Here is an 18,360-nt window from a genome sequence, read left to right on the forward strand (position 1 = left end):
TTGATGATATGTCAATGCCGTCCAACTGGCTCTGCTAATTCATTAAACCCCTCAGGGAGTTGTTGCCCCTGTAGTTATTTCTTCACCATAATTATGAGTTGGCATGTTGGTTCTAATTAGCCATTACAAGAGAAATGAAGCTGACGATAATGTTCAAAGAACATATACAGTGTCACATTGTTGAACCTATAATGGAGACGGGACTTTATTATTGGACCTCAATTTTCTCTTTTCTTTTTTTCCGCCCTATTTTTTACAATAATAAAATGTCACTAGATATACAGAAAGAGTTTCAACCTCATAAGAAACCAAAAGCTCAGAGGGACGCGACTCCATTCAGAGACATTATTTATCATGTATTCACATCTCACTTGAAGCCAAATGTAGAGCTGCTTAATTACCCCAAAAAATGTGTGTTTCACAGGGGATTTTATACGAGGTTTGTCTGATTGGATATTTCCCCAAAGCAATGCACTCTGGGTTTTGAAGTGTGTTTTTTTTTTGAGCTGATAGTTAGCAGCTTAAGTGGAATTAATAATTTGGGTGAGAAGCTTAATTGCTGATTTGGAAAGTCATTTTTCAGCCCCAAAAGTACAGAGATGGAGTAAAGGAAGTTCAAAGGCAGGAGTCCTCAAAATGACTGAATCGATAAAGAGGGGCAAATTAATTGAGGCAACAGAAATCTTACATACATTAGTTCAGGATTGAAAAATACAGCATAAAAGAGGCTTGGAGTTACAGAATGCATGTTAAAGTAGACATATTATACCCTATTTCTCCAAGTGAACCTAGTTCCCTGGTGTCCTAATGAACATGTCTGTGACATGTTTATTAAGACCACAGCACCACAGCAGTTCAATCACTCTGCCAAAACAGCCCTGTTCAGAACGCTGGGTTTAGTCGTATCTCTTAAGGTCCACCTTAAAAAATTTTTTTTAATTTGTAATCAGAATGATTGGTAAATGTTCGTCCGTAGGGTGCACTGCTTACTGTTGCTCATTGTATTTTAGTTCAGGAGAGATTTCTAAACAGATGTTCATTGAAACTGGTTTTGATGTTTTAGTTTTTAAAGAGATCGAGTGTAATATCACTCAGTGAATTAACAGTTTTTAATAATTGTATATGATTTGACTTGAAGGAAAAAACCCAATCCTAACCCCGTTGTGATAAATTACAACAGAATAGTTGAGAGATTGACAAAAAAGCGGCATTTGATTTAGGTTGAGAATATACGTGTTAATCTGAAACTAGCTGCTGCAGACAAGCTTTAGTAAAGTATGTTTCATTGGTTTACACCTGACCTCATTTTGCCACCCCCGCTGTGATTAATAAGATATGACGAAAGTATTAATAAGACACATTTATAATGAAACACACGGCAGACAAATGCAATTGTGGTGCAACGCAGCAATAAGATAATTATGTGTTAACAGTGTCACTTTATTTTTGCCATAATTGCAGATGTCCCTCATTCATTTCTGCATATGCAGCGAAAATCAATGCATTCGTTTATTGGCAACATTTCCTCTGGAGCAAAGGGGTTGTTTTCCTGGTTCCACATTTGTCTTCAAAATAACATACTTAAATGTACGTCACTGTTCCGTTATTATGCCTCCCACAATGCACTAGCTGAGGTGATTCAGATGACATATGTGAAAGCTTTCATCCGCTCATCTATACAGAGTTATTTTAAAAATGAAGCTGGGAAAAGCACAGTGGATGTTTCTTAATGTGAAAATGTCAGACGATTACTTTAGGACCTGGTTCTATGGGAAGTGCAACAATTTTGTCAAACAAAGTACCTGTTATTGTTATTTAATTCTGGACTGGATCAGAAGCACACAAGCTGTCCATTCAGACACAAATGTTTCACATTTTCCTGTCAGCTGAGTAATTGCCAGAGAGAATCTCCACAGTGTGAATGTGCAGATGTGTCACTCTTATAGCCTTCACTCGGCCTATGGAGCAGGAACATTGATGGAAAAAGGACTGTGCCATAATCACAGTATCTCAACCAGGAGTCTACATCAGACCATGTGATCTATACTCATCTGACTGTTGTGTTTTCAGGTGTTAAAAAAAAACAAAAAAACACTGGAGAATAAGAATCTAATTCTTTCAATGATTAATTTAATTCACAGTCTGTCTAATTTAGACATGAATGTTTGTTTATATGGTATTATGAAATAAAAACGCTTTGAATGTATGGATAATGGGAGGCACAAACAAAAATATAAAAGGTAGACACATGAGTAGAAGACATTTGGGTAGATTAAGGAATACATATTCACCAGTAACTAGGTGATTACTAACATATACTAATATATAAGTAGCATACTAGCCCTTTATTAATAATCATTAAGCACTTTTAACACCTTATTCTACATAACCTTATTCCACCTCTATTACAAAACAAATTAAGACTTTTCCTACATAAGGTGTTACTACATGCTTAATATTTACTGATAAAAGGTGAGTATGCTACTTATGTTAGTAAGCACCTATGCTGAATATGTGTTCCCTAATCTGAAGGGTTACCAATATGGGCTACACATTTTGGATTAAAACAAGACATCAGAGAGAGCCCAACAATGATAATTCATTTCCAGTTGTGTTTGTTTGTCCCGTCCTCTTTTAGCTCGGCTTCATTTCCATCCACTAAATCACGTGTCAAACTCATGTGGCCCGCCATGTCATTTTATGCGGCCTGCAAGTAATTAATTGGTCTTAATCTGTGTTAAAATGGGTCTATGCTAACCCATGGCTATGCTTGTCACTTAGGTTGTGGAATAAGGTAGTAGCTCAAAATCGCCTGAAAGAGGAGATAAAGGTCCTGAGATGGTGTGCATTTGATCCGGATTTTATGCCTAAAGGTTGGGACCCAAGATTTAAGAGATGGGTTTCGCAAGGTTTAACAGCATACTGCACATTTCTGCACAAGGGGACTATGAATAGCTTCCAAAATTTGAAGAGGCATTTTGGCTTGGAGGACGATTTTTTCAGATACCTACAAGTCAGGCATTATATTAACAAAATACAGAAAGGGTGTTCACAACCAGGCTGGGACAATATTCTGCTAAAAGTGTTTATAGAGGCTTATAATGCTGGCTCTAACCAGAGGCTAATCTCAAGAATCTACAAGGGGTTACAACAAACAAAATGTGACTCACTATATGTAAAACAAAAATGGGAACAGGAAGGAAATCTTGTTTTGAATGGAGAAGAGTGGGAGAAATTATGTGAGATGCAATGGAAAACTTCCAGCTCAGCTGTATGGCGAGAATTTTGCTGGAAAAACCTTATAAGGTTTTTTATTACTCCAGCACAAAAGAGGCACTACACAAATTCTTCTGCATGTTGGCGGCAATGTGGCTGCCTTGAAGCAAACCATTTTCACATGTTCTGGTCCTGTGCATCATTGATACCATTTTGGCAGGAGGTACATACAATTTTGCGAATTGTTTTTCAGTCGGACATTCAATTTAAATTTGAGTCTTTGTATTTGGGTGCCATAACATCAGATAATGTTTCTTCTAATGTCAAATATTTATTCCGGATCCTAAGTGCTGCTAGCAGGAAAGCTATCACTCGAAGGTGGTTAAAACCAGGGAAACCTACGGTAGAGGAATGGTTTGACATAATCTATGATATTTTTAAGATGGAAAGGATTACTTTTGCTCTGAGGCTACAACAGGGAAGTTTTTTGAAAAAATGGGAGAGATGGATAATCTATATAACACCAATACGGCCATCATTTGTCTAAAAGTGGATTTCTGTGTCTTTGTTGTTATTCTTTAAATTCCCTCAGTAGAGGGTTCTACAGAGTATTGAGGTTTACCCCCCAATTTTTTTTTTGTTTTGTTTTGTTTGTTTGTTTTTTGTTTATTAGTTTCTTGTTCTTATATTACAAAAAAAATAGTTTATTTGTGCATATTATTGGTTGGGTGAATGCCTAATGGGTCCTTGCACAATTTTACACTGCTTATTGTGTCTGTGACACTTTATCGTGAACTACAATTGTACATTGTCAATTGACTAACTTTGAAGTATGTGTATTGTAAGATTGGTATTACTACTGTTTGTTTGGACCTGTTAATCATAATAAAAAAAGAATTTCAAAAAAAAAAAATAGGTCTATGTTGCATTAAGGCATGCATTGACCATAAACTACATTTCCCACAATGCATGGCGATTGCGTTACCCGCAAAGTGACGGAATCCCGCCACTAGATCGCAGTGTATCATTGTATATGCCTCATGCGACATGTGAAATTGAGATTGAGACTGTGATCGCAGCAGAATGTGTTAAAAAAAAAACACAACCAAAAACGATGTGGCAGTGAAAGCTAGTTTTACTCTGGCTGAAGAAATCACCTGTGCTTCAAAGTCTTTTTCTGAGGGTGTGTTTTTGAAGCAGTGCACGCTGAAGGTGTGTGAGCAGGTCTGACCTGACCAGATACAGACTTTTAAAACTGTTAGTTTGTCATCTATAATGCATCTTATTTGTAATTTGAATAAGTAATACATACAGAAATGTATTTAGCAATATGTTATGGAGTAGTTAACCTTTATTTTACATTATATTTGGTTCCATTTAGTTCCATTTATTCTGTATGATGTACCCTTTGAGGGTAACCATTATGCTGATGTGGCCCTCAGGGAAAACGAGCTTGACACTCCTGCATTAAATGATCTTTGTCTGTTTTTACTTCCTCCCTGCATCCATCTCCTTCACTTCCACTTGTAACATATACAGGTTCACATGTCGCACACCTCCATACAGAGCAGCCTTTATGGGCCTTTTGAGGCTGTTGTTGTTATAAGCATTGGCAGCCTTCCTCAAGCTGCTCTGACAAGATCAATGAGAGCTGGTAAATGTCACCCAAGATGCTTTTTTTGTTTCTAAATGGAGACATAAAAGAGTCCCCAGACTACCATATTGGCCCAAACACCCGCACTGTGCACACCTCTGCTTGTTTCCTCTGTGAAGGAAATTGCCGCAGGGAAATCACCTTTCAAATAGTGAGACACTCATCTTCTGTGAAATATATATGCAGCTTACGGTAATGAAGATCTGCATATGTGCAGTGGCATTTTCACGGACCTTCACTACAAAGTAAACCATACTCCCTGGTGTCAGAGCTTTGATAGAGATGGATGGAGCCATTGTGGCTCTAATAAGATAAAGCTATTGCATGTTGACATTTCTGTTACGGGGAGAGAGTCACTTCAGGAGAACTCACAAAAATACAGCGTAAAAGAGGCTTGGGAGTTACAGAATGCACGTTAAAGGAGACATATTATACCCTATTTCTCCAAGTTACCTAGTTCCCTGGTGTCTAATGAACATGTCTGTGACATGCTTTGGTCAAAATACCTTAAGGATGAAGCACCACAGCAGTTCAATCACTCTGCCAAAACAGCCCTGTTCACAACGCTCCGTTTAGTAGTATCTCTTTAGGTCCACCTTAAAAAAAAAAAAAGTAAAATGTAACTTAAGGGACAGGAAATGACATCAGCCACAGAGGCTACTGGGAGCTAACAGCAGTTAGCATTAAGTAGCAGGCACATTGCCGTCATGTATAACATGAATCCTCTGGACAGATAAACCCTCTGAGGCTGGAAGTTTGTGTAGAACTCTGTGCTGCACTGTGGAGCCAAGAATATAAGGATTTAAATGATTAAAAAGTTGATTTTTAATATGTCCCCTTTAAAATTTGTTGGGATTTGCTGTTCGCCAGGTTCTGTATTCTGTAATTTGACAAATATACAGCTATACAGGAAACTGGCAGTGGAACTCAGTGATACAAATTATGTAAACAATTAATCACAACTCACCTTTTAAACAATGTTGCAACACAAATAAATTGTGCAAAAGTGTGAATGATCCATAGATTACTTTCAATGCAGTATTGCATTTTTCTAATGTCACACGGTAAACAACAAACACTCTGATTGGGCAGATGTGAAAAAGTGCCAGATGTGAAACTGTGAAATAATTAACCTTGTGTAAAGACTTTTGATGGATGATTGTTTCATTTTGTTGCCAACATCTGTTAAACTTTACCGAATGAGGATGGGTTTTTTTGGGTTTTTTTTAAGTGTCAGCAGTAATTAGAAATTAAAATTCTTCAAAAATATTGGCTGTTATTTGTTACGGTTCATCACCAGCAGGGAAAATGTGCTTAGCGTTACTCCTTTAGCCTCAACAGAGGGAAGTGGAATCTGTCAGCAGGATCTGGGGTAAAGAGATCTGGAGCAGTTGCAGTGATTAAAACAGTTAATTCACCTGCAGCGCCTAATGTTTGGACAGCTGACGTGTCTTCATGAAAAACTAAATGAAAAAATGTCAGAAACGATTGTGTTACAGAAGGTGTGATTAAAAGTTCCACGCCTTTGTCCGTAATATAGCCCCGCTTTGCTGTGATACACATGGACGTGTCCCTGCCATGAGACACATTATTGACCTGAGGGAAATTTAGGAAAATACTCTCTCAATGATTCAATGTTCTCTTTAAGTCCTGCTCTGTGAATATGTCCAGCGCCATCTGTGACTCGCATCACTGGATTTCCTCCACCATGTCGTCAAACCATGTCATTTTTAAAGGAAAGAGGTGTTTGCTCTCACACATACATCCTGAAATGTGCTGTTTATGCTCACAGAACACAAAAACAACTGAAATGCTCTCAAACAGAACAACAAAGAAAATATAAGCTCATGAGAATGCTAATCAGGCTTACAAATAACACTCTGAAATACACAATGTAAACACAAAATCACTAAACATATTCAATTATAATGTTCTTATGTTAGAATTCCATGTTATGCAGCACAGTTTGATAGTTTTAAGTAACATTGAGCTTTTAAAGATTCTGTCCTATTGACATTTGCCTACAACCGCAGAGCTGAGGCCAAGAAACACTGGTGTCATCTCAAACCTGAAAGTAGTCATTTCCATTTTTTTGTGTGTGTTTTTTTTTTATTATTACAAAACAAACTAGGTACAATAATAATGGAATGTGTCCTGTGTCACCTGTCTGTAGCAACACACAATACCCATGACATTTTGTGGAGGAGTGGGGCATTACCGAGAGAAAGAACCCATTAGAGTGATTGTAATGGTTCACTCATGGGGAGAGCATCATTTGTGAAGAAATAATGCAGAGATTGTGATGAAAAAGAATGCTAAAATATCTTGTTTTGTGCAGATCCTGATTTTCGTTCAGTTGTTGTGTTCACGGTGCCCAGTAAATGACACTTTTGTAGTCTTGATGACCGCTCAAAGCTGCTTTACACTACAGTTTCGCCATTCACCCATCGGCATGTAGGCTAGCGGAGCCGGGTATCCAACCCACAACAGCATACAGCCCTGAGATCACAGTCCTCAGCCCTTTTCATGCTATTTCTCCTATCAATTAACACTCAAATAACACTTAAAATTTGAAAAGTGACAATGTGGGGGGTTTTTTTGTGTGTGTTTCAGGTCTGGTGAAACTTGGCATCCACTGTGTCACATGTCAGAAAGTCGCCATAAAGATTGTCAACAGAGAAAAGCTCAGTGAGTCTGTTCTTATGAAGGTAAGACAATTTTCCTGTTAATGCAGTTCACACAAAAAAAGCACTTGGATTGACTGAAGAATCTGTGTGTGTGTGTGTGTGTGTGTGTGTGTGTGTGTGTGTGTGTGTGTGTGTGTGTGTGTGTGTGTGTGTGTGTGTGTGTGTGTGTGTGTGTGTGTGTGTGTGTGTGTGTGTGTGTGTGGTATTTAAACACTGGAGATCTGACTCAAGCATTTGAGGTGATAATATTCACCACATCATCTCATCTAAATGTTTCCAATCTACAGAATAACCTGACCATTTGCATCCACATTTTGTTTTCCACACCTTGAGAAGCAGGCTAATGCAGTGCAGGTAGAACTGAAGACAAGATCACTGGGTGCTTATTATTCCCACTCCCCACCTTCAGCTGTATGCAGCTAAAACCGGCAGGCATGAGTCACACATGCAGCTAGATGACTTTCAGTGAGGCTGACTCATGTTCAGCTCTCACTAGATTGGAGGATGTGCGTGTGTTCCTGCGTTTGTCACCTCTATAGGACCTTTTTTTGGCATAGACACTGACTTTGCCAGGACCGGTAGTCCTCATGGAGACCAAAACCTGGTCCAAATAAGGCAGTTTGGGTAAGTTTAGGGCTTTAGGTTTAGTTTGAACTGTGGTTAAGTTAAGATTAGGGTTCACCATTAACTGGTTATGGTTAAAGCCTTGGTCTTAAAATGCAAGTCTTAAAATGGAAAGAGATATGAGAATGTGTGTGTGTGTGTGTGTGTGTTGGGAGTGACAGGGATGTCCCAGCAACTCCCGTTGCCTCAATTTTATTTTAGAAGGTGCTGGGGCCCTGCTGTTGTCATGGCAACGGGCAGCTTTTGCCGTGATTCATGGCTGTTCTCACACAATGAAGTATGAACATCCGCCCTAATATATACATATATATATATACGTATATGAATAAAGACGTCATATTCTGAGCTGCAAGCATTTCTTTTTTTGTGAATCACTGAAGACGTTAGAAATGTCCATTCCAAGCTGCTGCTCTCAACCTTTGCTTTGTGGTGGTGTGCACGCGATCCTTCCTTTCATACCTCTTTTCCTACAAGCTTTCCGACACATATATGTATAAGACATAGAGATTCCTGGTGAGATGAGCAGCCTGACATTTACAGCATGACTTGATAGATCAGCACCTTACATGGGTGTTGGCATCACCTCGCCTCGCCACACAGATGTCAGACCTGGCATTTACAGCAGGATCTCGTTGCTGCTGATGGAGAGGAATCACAGGTGAAGGATCCTGAGCTGTGAGAATGATAGGCTAACGGATAGAGAAAAAGTTGTACGGCTCAGTCAAACAAACTCCTTATCAGAGAGAGGGAAAACTGCAGCACATATACACTCACACCTCAAAGTCCCAACCAACATTTGTGGCTTTTGACATTCAGTGCTTTCTGCTGGATCTACAGTCAGGTCCATAAATGTTGGGACATTGACAGAAATCTCTTCTTTTTGGCTCTATACACCACTACAGGAACAAGATGTGCTTTAACTGCACACATTCAGCTTCAATTTGAGGGTATTTACATCCAAATCAGGTGAACGGTGTAGGAATTACTTACTTTGTTTAATTTAAAATCCTTTGTAGTGGTGTATAGAGCCAAAAAGAGAATTGTGTCCCAATATTTATAGACCTGACTGTACCTTTTGTTGGTTTATAGATGAGTATAAAGTGGGTTTGAGTTTGTCAACTCATGGTACAGTTTATTTATTTATGTATTTTACAGGGACAGTGCATATTAATAATTTATGTAAATATGCCAAAAGGCAAAATTTAATCTGTAGTCACAGCAAAAGTTTGAAGCATGTAAAGGCCAATTGCCAATTAATTAGGCAATAACCTCTGGCTCTTATAGCGGGCTTAAAGTTCAGCTCAATTAAGCCAGAGCGAGTGGTTTTCAGAGGAAATCCACAATGACAGCATTGGAAACAAGGTAGAGGTCATACAAGATGTAAGCAGACAACCTGTGTGAAGTATTCAACTGTGTGTGTGTGTGTGTGTGTGTGTGTGTGTGTGTGTGTGTGTGTGTGTGTGTGTGTGTGTGTGTGTGTGTGTGTGTGTGTGTGTGTGTGTGTGATTAAATCTCAGTTTCCAGTGAGAAAGCAGCAGATTGTGTCTCTGAGCTCAATAGGTCAAACTCGATGCGCTCATGCCTGGACAGACTCATTTCATCTTCTCAACGAGTGACTGGTTGTGTTAATGGTGTCAATACTGACTCTACCCCACGTGCGTGCGTGTACGTGCGTGTGTGTGTGTGTGTCCGGCTTTGGAAACATATTTTGATTCAAACCTATCTTTGTGAGGACATTTGGTTGGTTCTCTTTGTTTTAGGGTTAGGTTTATGTGTTTAAGTTAAGTTAAAGGTTAGCTTTGGATCTATGGAGTACATTATGTCCACGAGTTGCCTTACTAAGAATGATGTAAAATAATGTGTGTGCACCTGTGAGTGAGTTGTGCTTCACAGCCTGGATCTCAAATTGATATTTACCAGATGATGATCTTGCTTTTCTATTCACATTTTCAGAAACAGAAGCAGAGTCATTTAGTAAACAAGTGTTTTTCTCTTGAAGACAGTATCTGTTGTATAAGAGCATTGGTTGTAGGATTTGTGCTTTTCTCCAAGTAGCAACAGCTGAGGTGTTTAAATGGAACATCTTTCAAAACACATTTGCTTTTGATAATTAGTTGATTTTGTGAAGGAGATGTCAAAGCCAGGCACTCCTTAGAATGCTCCTAAGGGATGACTCAGGGTCTTCGTCTGCAAGTCTGCAAAGTTCCTCTATGGTCTGCATGATGTAAATGTCATCATCTGCCAATGTATACACAGGCCGAAATGCGTTCTTTCTGTGAACACGGAAATTATGGAAGGGAGCCTAAAGCTTGCCAAGTCCTGGTGACTGCATTCTCATAATTCAAATATTAAAAGCACTGGTGCCAGATAGCTCACTTGGCAGAGCTTGCACATCATGGGACAAAGCCCCCCCCACCCCACACCCCCCTGCAGCAACCTGGGTTTGATTCCACCGTTTCACATTACAATGACACAACTTTCATCAAGCTGTCACTCTGTTGAAAGCTGTGATATAGGGGTAATAGAGCAAACGACAGATAAGTGAGGGAGCGCTGATTACAGTCCATCACAGAAGACGAGCATCTGCCCTACGACCACTGACCTTAATAAGCTCATGGCCACGCCAGCCTGTGTGAAGACTTCATCTCACTTGTCATCTGATGTGTATATATATATATATATACCTTTCAGACCTACTTCTCCTTTAACTTTAATCGATTTATTTCTTCATGAAATTACTGGTTGTTCTGTCTCTTCATGGTCTCCGACTATGCCCCAGCGCCACTTTTTTTTAGACTGTGATCGGGGCTTTCGTTGCTCTCTGCCGCCCCCTTCAGGATCAGCCCGGACGTCATAGCAACAGATGGCATTTTCATTACCCGACGGATGTTCCAATTTATCACCCCTCGTGCCTCTCAGCTCCGCATCGCGTTTCAATTAAATAGGGATTTGGAAGCGATGCGCTATTACGCGAGTCAATCCTCATAATTCATTAAGAACAGCTATCGTGCACGGAGCTGCTGAGAGGAGGAGAGTGGTGCCACGAGTCAAGAGCTGTGACATCAGCGGGGTTGTGATTGTAACACCTGGCCCAGGGTGAATCCTCTCATTCAAAGAGTGTCTTATACTCTGTCACTGTATGTCACTTCCCTTGGTGTCACCTTCCAGACGTGGTACCGCGTGTGTTGGTGGCGCATTTTGATGCTCAGAGTGTCAATCCACACTTAAACATCACTGTGAGCATCAAGGTACTAGACCGTCGCTGACAAGGAAAATACTCTATTATTTATTTTATGTTATTTTAGTGACACAATGTAGGATTTAATGTAGGAAATAATGAAGTTAGGTCTTTTTTTGATGGCACATCAGCTCATAACAGGATGCATGGCTTCTGTCAAAGCCTGAGTTGCCTGTTTTAGCACTATTTAGCTTCTGGTTTTGGGCCTGTGCCTCAAAAACAACTAGGACATTCTACTTTACGGCATGCTTCACAGCCCCTCTGAGCATCTAAATGTGTCCCAGTGGATTTACGTCAGGTCAATTGAAAGCCTGGTGTGTCCTTTTCAGGAGTGTGACAGCGGCGGTACAGGTTGTCAAATCTTAGTTAAATTAATAAGGCTCTCTCCTGGCCCTCTTACCACAGACATTTGATGTGTTTTAGTGTGATTAAATAATAAAAATGCTTTTTTATATATTGTCTGACTTGCAGCCAGTGAAGTTTTGAAGAGGAAAGAAACGTTTGGCTTTTCCGGGTTCCAGAATTAAAAGTCACCTTCATTGCTCTCATAGGCTGCGTTAGTGACTCATAGTTGGAGCGCTGCCGTGGCTTGAATCAGCACAAAACTCTCTCCCAGCTGAATCATCAGCATAAAAGATAAACGACTGTCTGGAGAGTCTTGACTTCTTAAAGTGCATTTCGAAAAAAAGAAAAAAAAAAAGTGCACTAAAATATGAAATGACCTCTGCAGGCTGACCTCCTTGTCTGCTATTGGGTTGACATGTCCATTTGGTTTCCACAGGGATAGGGTTAGGGCCATTAGTAAATGATTACTAGAGACATTATTAACTGCTTATTAATGCATTAACTAATATGTTAACTAATGCTAAGTAATACATAGTAGTGATTGTTAATATATATTATCAAACTATTATTATTATCAAATTATTATTATTATAAAACAGTTAATTAATGCTTAATAATGTACTAACTAACGTTACCTTTATTGTACCCTTATTGTACAGTGTTACCCTGGCATACCTGCCCCACCCCCAGTCTCATCTTCACACCATCACACTTTTATTACGGCACAGTAAAAAGACACTAAATTGGTCATAATGGTGCTTAATGAATGGGAGCAGGGGCCTGAGCAGCCGTTTACCTTGTACATGTGTTTAATTAGCCTGTGCCATGCTACACACTGCGAGCGCACGGTTGTGTGAAGGTAATTGGATCTGATAGCAGGAGGATGGACTGAATAATGACACCTGGGAATCCAAAAAAAAAAAAAGGCCTGTTCTTAGCACTGATATGCTGTCCAAGCCAGAGGATAAATGATTAGCTAATGGACTCATCCAGGATGATATATGGAGTTTTTAAGAAATATATAAATATAATTTCATATGAGGTACAGAACGTGACAATAATGCTATATTGATATTGTTTATGTTGGGTTAAAATCATACTCTTGCAACACCTTAAGTAGGATAAATCTTAATCCATGTTGTAATAGAGGTAGAATAAAGTTATGTAGAATAAGGTGTGAATACATGCTTAATGATGACTAATAAAGGGCTAGTATGCTATATATGTTAGTAATCACCTAGTTAATGGTGAATATGTGTTCCCTAACCTAAAGTGTTGCCAAATACCAACCTTTGACAGAATTTAAAATTCATTTTCTGTTATTCCGCCGTGTGGCCTCTCTGACTCGTCACGTCACCACTCCGAGCCTGAGCATAACTCAGACTGTGTTTATCAGCAAAGTGTCAGGTGAAGAAGATTCATGAGGTTCCACAGGAGTGCTGATTGACAGATGACTGATAATGTCTGTGTGTGTTCCACAGCTTAAAGCCAGGCCGCGTTGAAATCTGAAATCAATACGCCGTATCGACAGAGGATTACTTTGATTACCTGTAGTGTAGATCCCCCCCCACCAAGTAAATACATGCTCGTTGGTTCTATCAACGGAAAAACACGGAAGACTCATCTGCCTTTTTCGACAAACTAGTATTGATTATTGATTAAAGTGGCAGCAGTAGTGGAAAAAAAACAGGTGTTAACAATACTTGAGTGTCAGTATCTTGCTTCAGTCTGCACCAGAACACTTTAGTCTACAGTTCACACATGTTGAAAGACAATATTAGTGTTATTAAAGGTCCCCTATTGTGCAAAATCAACTTTTTAATCTTTTAGTTCTTATATTTGGGACTCAGGGGGGCATACCAGTCCCCAAAATGGGAAAAAACAAGACTCAGTCATGTTTTAGTGGTTCCACTTTGTGTAAGTATAGGCGATAAAACACGCGATGTTTACACCTCCCGACCAAGTGACGACAGTGCGTACATTTCACCGTGAATGTTGGCACCCCGCCAGGCAGAGTACTTCACAGCTCCACCGTAGCTCCACCTTGTCCCTGTGAAATAGGAGACTGCAGGCGAGGAGGAAGAGTGGCTGCACAGCGGAGCACAGTGTTTTACACAAACTTCTAGCCTCAGAGGACTTGTGTGTCCAGTGGATATATTTTATTTATGAAAAAAATGTTCACAAGCTTCACAAGCCCTTTGTTGTTGATCGTGTGTGTAAATTCCTATGCTGGAGGGACACCTTGAACGCACCAGTTACGTGCCTGCGGTTAGCGAGTGGCTTGTGTGGATCAGTGAAATGAGGAGCACGCGTTTGAAAGCACTGCAGAAAGATGTAGATGTTGTCCTACATTTCTTCTAAACCAAAGGCTTCCTTTCTGTCGTGTTTCCACGTTCTCTCCTCATGTTGTTGATCCACACACGTCACTTTCAGTCGCAGTTACACTGGTGCGTTCAGGGTCTTTTTCTAGCATGGGAATTTACATACACGCCGCGCGGCGCATTAATCGTTTTTCTACGATTTTAATGTTTTTATGATCGCGAGAAGGCAAAATCGTGTTCACTCTATGCATTACGGTACAACGCAGTAACAACAGGTGAACGGACATTACTGTGGGGTATATGGAGCGGGGTTGGGACGACGGTGCATGACAATAGGTGATAAGTTGCGACACTCCCCTGGAAGAAGTGGATGTTTGTTGACCTGGGTCTCATTCACATGTAAATGATCAGGCACAAAACCGAGCGTTTTGAAAAAGGCTGTTTTGAACTGCTATTGTGCTTCATCCTTATGATATTTTGACTAAAGCATGACACAGACATGTTCATTAGGGCACCAGGACCTAGTTTAACTTGGGTTAATAGGGTATAATATGGGACCTTTTATGTATAAATGAACGTCACTGTGCATGTCACAGTGTCTCTGTTTCAGTGTAATGATGCTATTCAAATGAACCATAAATGTAATATCATGATTAAAGGGTGATGACACACAAAATCAACTTTTTAACCATTTTAATACTTACATTTGGGACTCTGGAGGCCCGATCAGTCGCCAAAGTGTGAAAAAAAAATGACTCACTCGTGTTTTTGTAGTCCTCCTCAGTCTAAGTACAGGAGATAAAACACACAATGTTGACTTCTGCGCTCACTGGGACGTCACAAGGTGCTAAATTCCTGCAATTGTTGTCTCGCGAAGCTCCGCTTTGTCCGTATAACACGCAAGAGTGCAGGCTCCACAGTGCAGCACAGAGTTCTACACAAACTTCCAGCCTCAGAGGATTTATCTGTCCAGTGGATACATGTTATATATGACAGCAATGTGCCTGCTAGAGCCTGCAAATGATCACTTTTCCAAATGCTAACTGCTGTTAGCTCCCAGTAGCCTCTGTGGCTGATGTCATTTCCTGTCCTTTAAGTTTCGTTTTACTACATGGTGTACATGGGTGAGTGTAAGGCAGCTTTTGTGGTAAGACTCCACAAAAGTAGAACTCAAAACAGTTCAGGTTTCAAATACAAATTCACTTTACTGTCTCAAAGGTTCAGTACAAACAAATCCAAAAAGGGCAGGAAGTCAGTAACCAGGCAATAAAAAAAAAAAAAAACAGGAAGTGAAGTGATCTGAAACTTGAGGAGAGGTGAGTTTCAAAATAAAACAGGAAACATAAAAGAAAGAAACAAAAACACAAGCTTAAGGGGATTGCCGAGATGTAAGAAAGCGCTAAATGCAAACCATTTACCATTACTTGTTACCTCATTCATTTGCAGCATCAACATTTCCACCTCAAAATACAAAACATACAAATGTTCTTGATGGATGGCTGTTTTTTCAAATTATAAATGTGCATAAAAAGTGTCAGATGGAAAGACACTTAATGTCTGATTGAAACTGAATTTTGTGCCAGTTTTGTCATTTTTTCGTCACCTCTATAAAGGAGCTGGTTTTCAGTGCCACTAACACATTTTGTTATGTGAAGCGATGTCTTGTGTGTAACTGTTTGTTTTTCTGTGTCTCCAGGTGGAGCGGGAGATAGCCATCCTCAAACTCATAGAACACCCCCACGTTTTAAAGCTGCACGATGTCTATGAAAATAAGAAATACCTGTAAGTATACGCGCCCAAATACTGCACACGTGTACTTACACTTGTTAAATGTTTAGTCTAGCCGAGGACTGCCCACAGACCTGATCAGCTTGAGCTCTGGGATTACGTCTGTGTTTTATCATTTATATTAATCTGTAGCCGTACTCCAGTGCCACAGTTTAACATGCTGTTCAATATTCAAGGCGCCGCCGTCAAATGGAGCAGGAATTTGTTTTCTTAATGATGTGAGGACAGGGATGGATGGTCATCACGGATGCAAACAGTTTGCTGCACAAAATTTCATGCTCACAAATCACATGCGAAGATGTTTCTAATTTAAATATCTCTGACAGGTAAATGCTTCAGCAGGTCCCGTAATCTGCTAATAAATCAGGCCCTGGGTTTGGGGGGGGGAGGGGAGGGGAGGGGAGTGGAGGGGAGTGGAGGGGAGGCTGCTCTCCATGCAGAGAATGACGAGGATCAGCAAAGTCTCTGAGATAAATGAAAGGAGGAGATAGATAAAACATTTAAGCCCCCCGACACAGAAAATAACAGGGGCCTAGATTCACAGGGATTTACTGTACAATGTGCATTTATATTCTGTGCTAACTTCACCATGTTACAGCCAAATACTTGGTAATTTATGACTCAATTATTTTTATGCCTCTTTAATCCAAAAAAAAAAAAAAAAAAGGTTTTCTTTGCTGAATCTGCATCTGCTGGTTATTTGTTGCTTATCTTAACCTCAGTTTCTTTTAATCCTGTCACTTTTTTCTTACTGCAGCTCATATAGTATTCATTTTAACATTAATTCCTGCAGCTCAGTGGAAACAGTTAAATCATGTCTGGAGGTGCAAAGATGCCTGTGTCCTAAATGACGATTAAAATGTCATGAAATATTCAAGTTGTCTATTTAAAAAAGACATTTAATTAATCAACCGTTAGACATTTTAAATGAAACCTGTAGGATAATCTGTTGGCACTTGGATGTGATTTCATTCTTGATTGTGATTCTCAGCAGCGTCAGCATTGTTGCTGTAAGTGTCCTATTTAAGGAAATGTGGCCTGTTTCCACCCTCCTGTGCAGATATCTTGTGTTAGAGCACGTGTCCGGAGGGGAGCTTTTTGACTACCTGGTGAAGAAGGGGCGGTTAACGCCGAAAGAGGCCAGAAAGTTCTTCAGACAAATTATCTCAGCCCTGGACTTCTGCCACAGCCACTCTATATGGTTTGTTTCACTTCACTTCCTGTTTTACTGCCATCATCATTTTCACCAAACTACAACATGTTATTACGGTGTTGCATGTTTTCACACATGTCAGTGTGAACACAATTATAAAAACTGTGGGAGAATGAAAGTATGTGAATTTAGACACAACATTCACACTCTCTCTCATTGTCTACCGCATTCTCCTCCACGCGAGGGAACAAGCGGGAAGCTGGAGACGATCCCAGCTGACATACGGCAAAAGGCAGGGTACACCCTCACAATCACACCTACAGTCAATGTATGTGTGTGAGTGTCTAATGAAATGAACCTCTGCATGATTTTGTTCTATGGGAAGAAAGCGGAGTACCTGGAGGAAATCCGTGCGCACACGGGGAGAACATGTAAATTCTAAATTTTACAACTTACAACATATATTACAGCATATTTACAACCTCGCAAGAAGCCCAGTGTCAGGCTTTGTGAAGGATTACTCAAGACTAGCAGTTATGTGTATGAAGTGTAGTAAATAAGTGTAAAAATAAATGTAGTAGAATGCAAATACAGTAGAGTTTGATCACTTGACTTGCACCACACTAACACCTGGAGTGATTGACTGGATCATCAACTAGCGCAAAGAAAACATTAGTTTAGGTGTATTTGTCTTCAGTAAATAATAACTACATAAAAACATTGAAGTGCAACAGGCAATCAGGCAAGTTTGGCATCTTTGAAATGCAAGTTGGTGAACAGAAACTTTGTTATATCGTAATGTCCTTCTCGTCACATGCCCTTTAAATGTCCTCATTCATTCTAACAAACAAATGAGTGTTTGCATTTCATATGAAAGAATAATAGTCTGATGCAAACACACTTGTGGAAAAATATTCCTGATCTTGATACAACCAATGCATTTTTCAATAACATGATGTTTACCGGACCCTCAAATGATAATTGGTAAATAATGAATGGATAGATGGAAAAAGCTGCAAAAACCAGAAACCCACATTCACACCCGGTGTACAAAGTACTGGTGAGACAAGCCGATGATGACTGATAAAGAAATGTACTGATTCATTGGTTTTCTTCTGTTTTTTCCTTTTTTTGTCCCTGTCGTCCTCCAGCCACAGAGATTTGAAGCCAGAGAACTTGTTGTTAGATGAGAAGAACAACATCAGGATAGCAGACTTTGGCATGGCGTCTCTGCAGGTCGGGGACAACCTGCTGGAGACCAGCTGTGGGTGAGTGCTTCATGTCATCACACTAACAAGTCCCAGAAAGTCAATCTCAGGTATTTGTATTCAAGT

The 18,360-nt window shown here is 39.9% G+C and overlaps 1 protein-coding gene across 1 annotated transcript in view; it reads left to right on the forward strand.

Annotated features, from left to right (window-relative positions):
* Nucleotides 1-18,360, forward strand: part of LOC310936737 (serine/threonine-protein kinase BRSK2-like) — a gene marked incomplete at both ends in the record, with an annotated part of 102,498 nt that overhangs the window by 53,430 nt on the left and 30,708 nt on the right. Inside the window, 4 exons of the mRNA XM_083900871.1 lie at nt 7,484-7,578; nt 15,782-15,867; nt 16,934-17,074; nt 18,178-18,294. Coding sequence (XP_083756997.1) covers nt 7,484-7,578; nt 15,782-15,867; nt 16,934-17,074; nt 18,178-18,294 — 439 coding nt within the window. The remainder of the gene's footprint in view (nt 1-7,483; nt 7,579-15,781; nt 15,868-16,933; nt 17,075-18,177; nt 18,295-18,360) is intronic.

This window comes from Microchirus variegatus (genome assembly GCF_963457635.1).
Source record: "Microchirus variegatus genome assembly, chromosome: 14".
Classification (NCBI taxonomy): Eukaryota; Metazoa; Chordata; class Actinopteri; order Pleuronectiformes; family Soleidae; genus Microchirus; species Microchirus variegatus.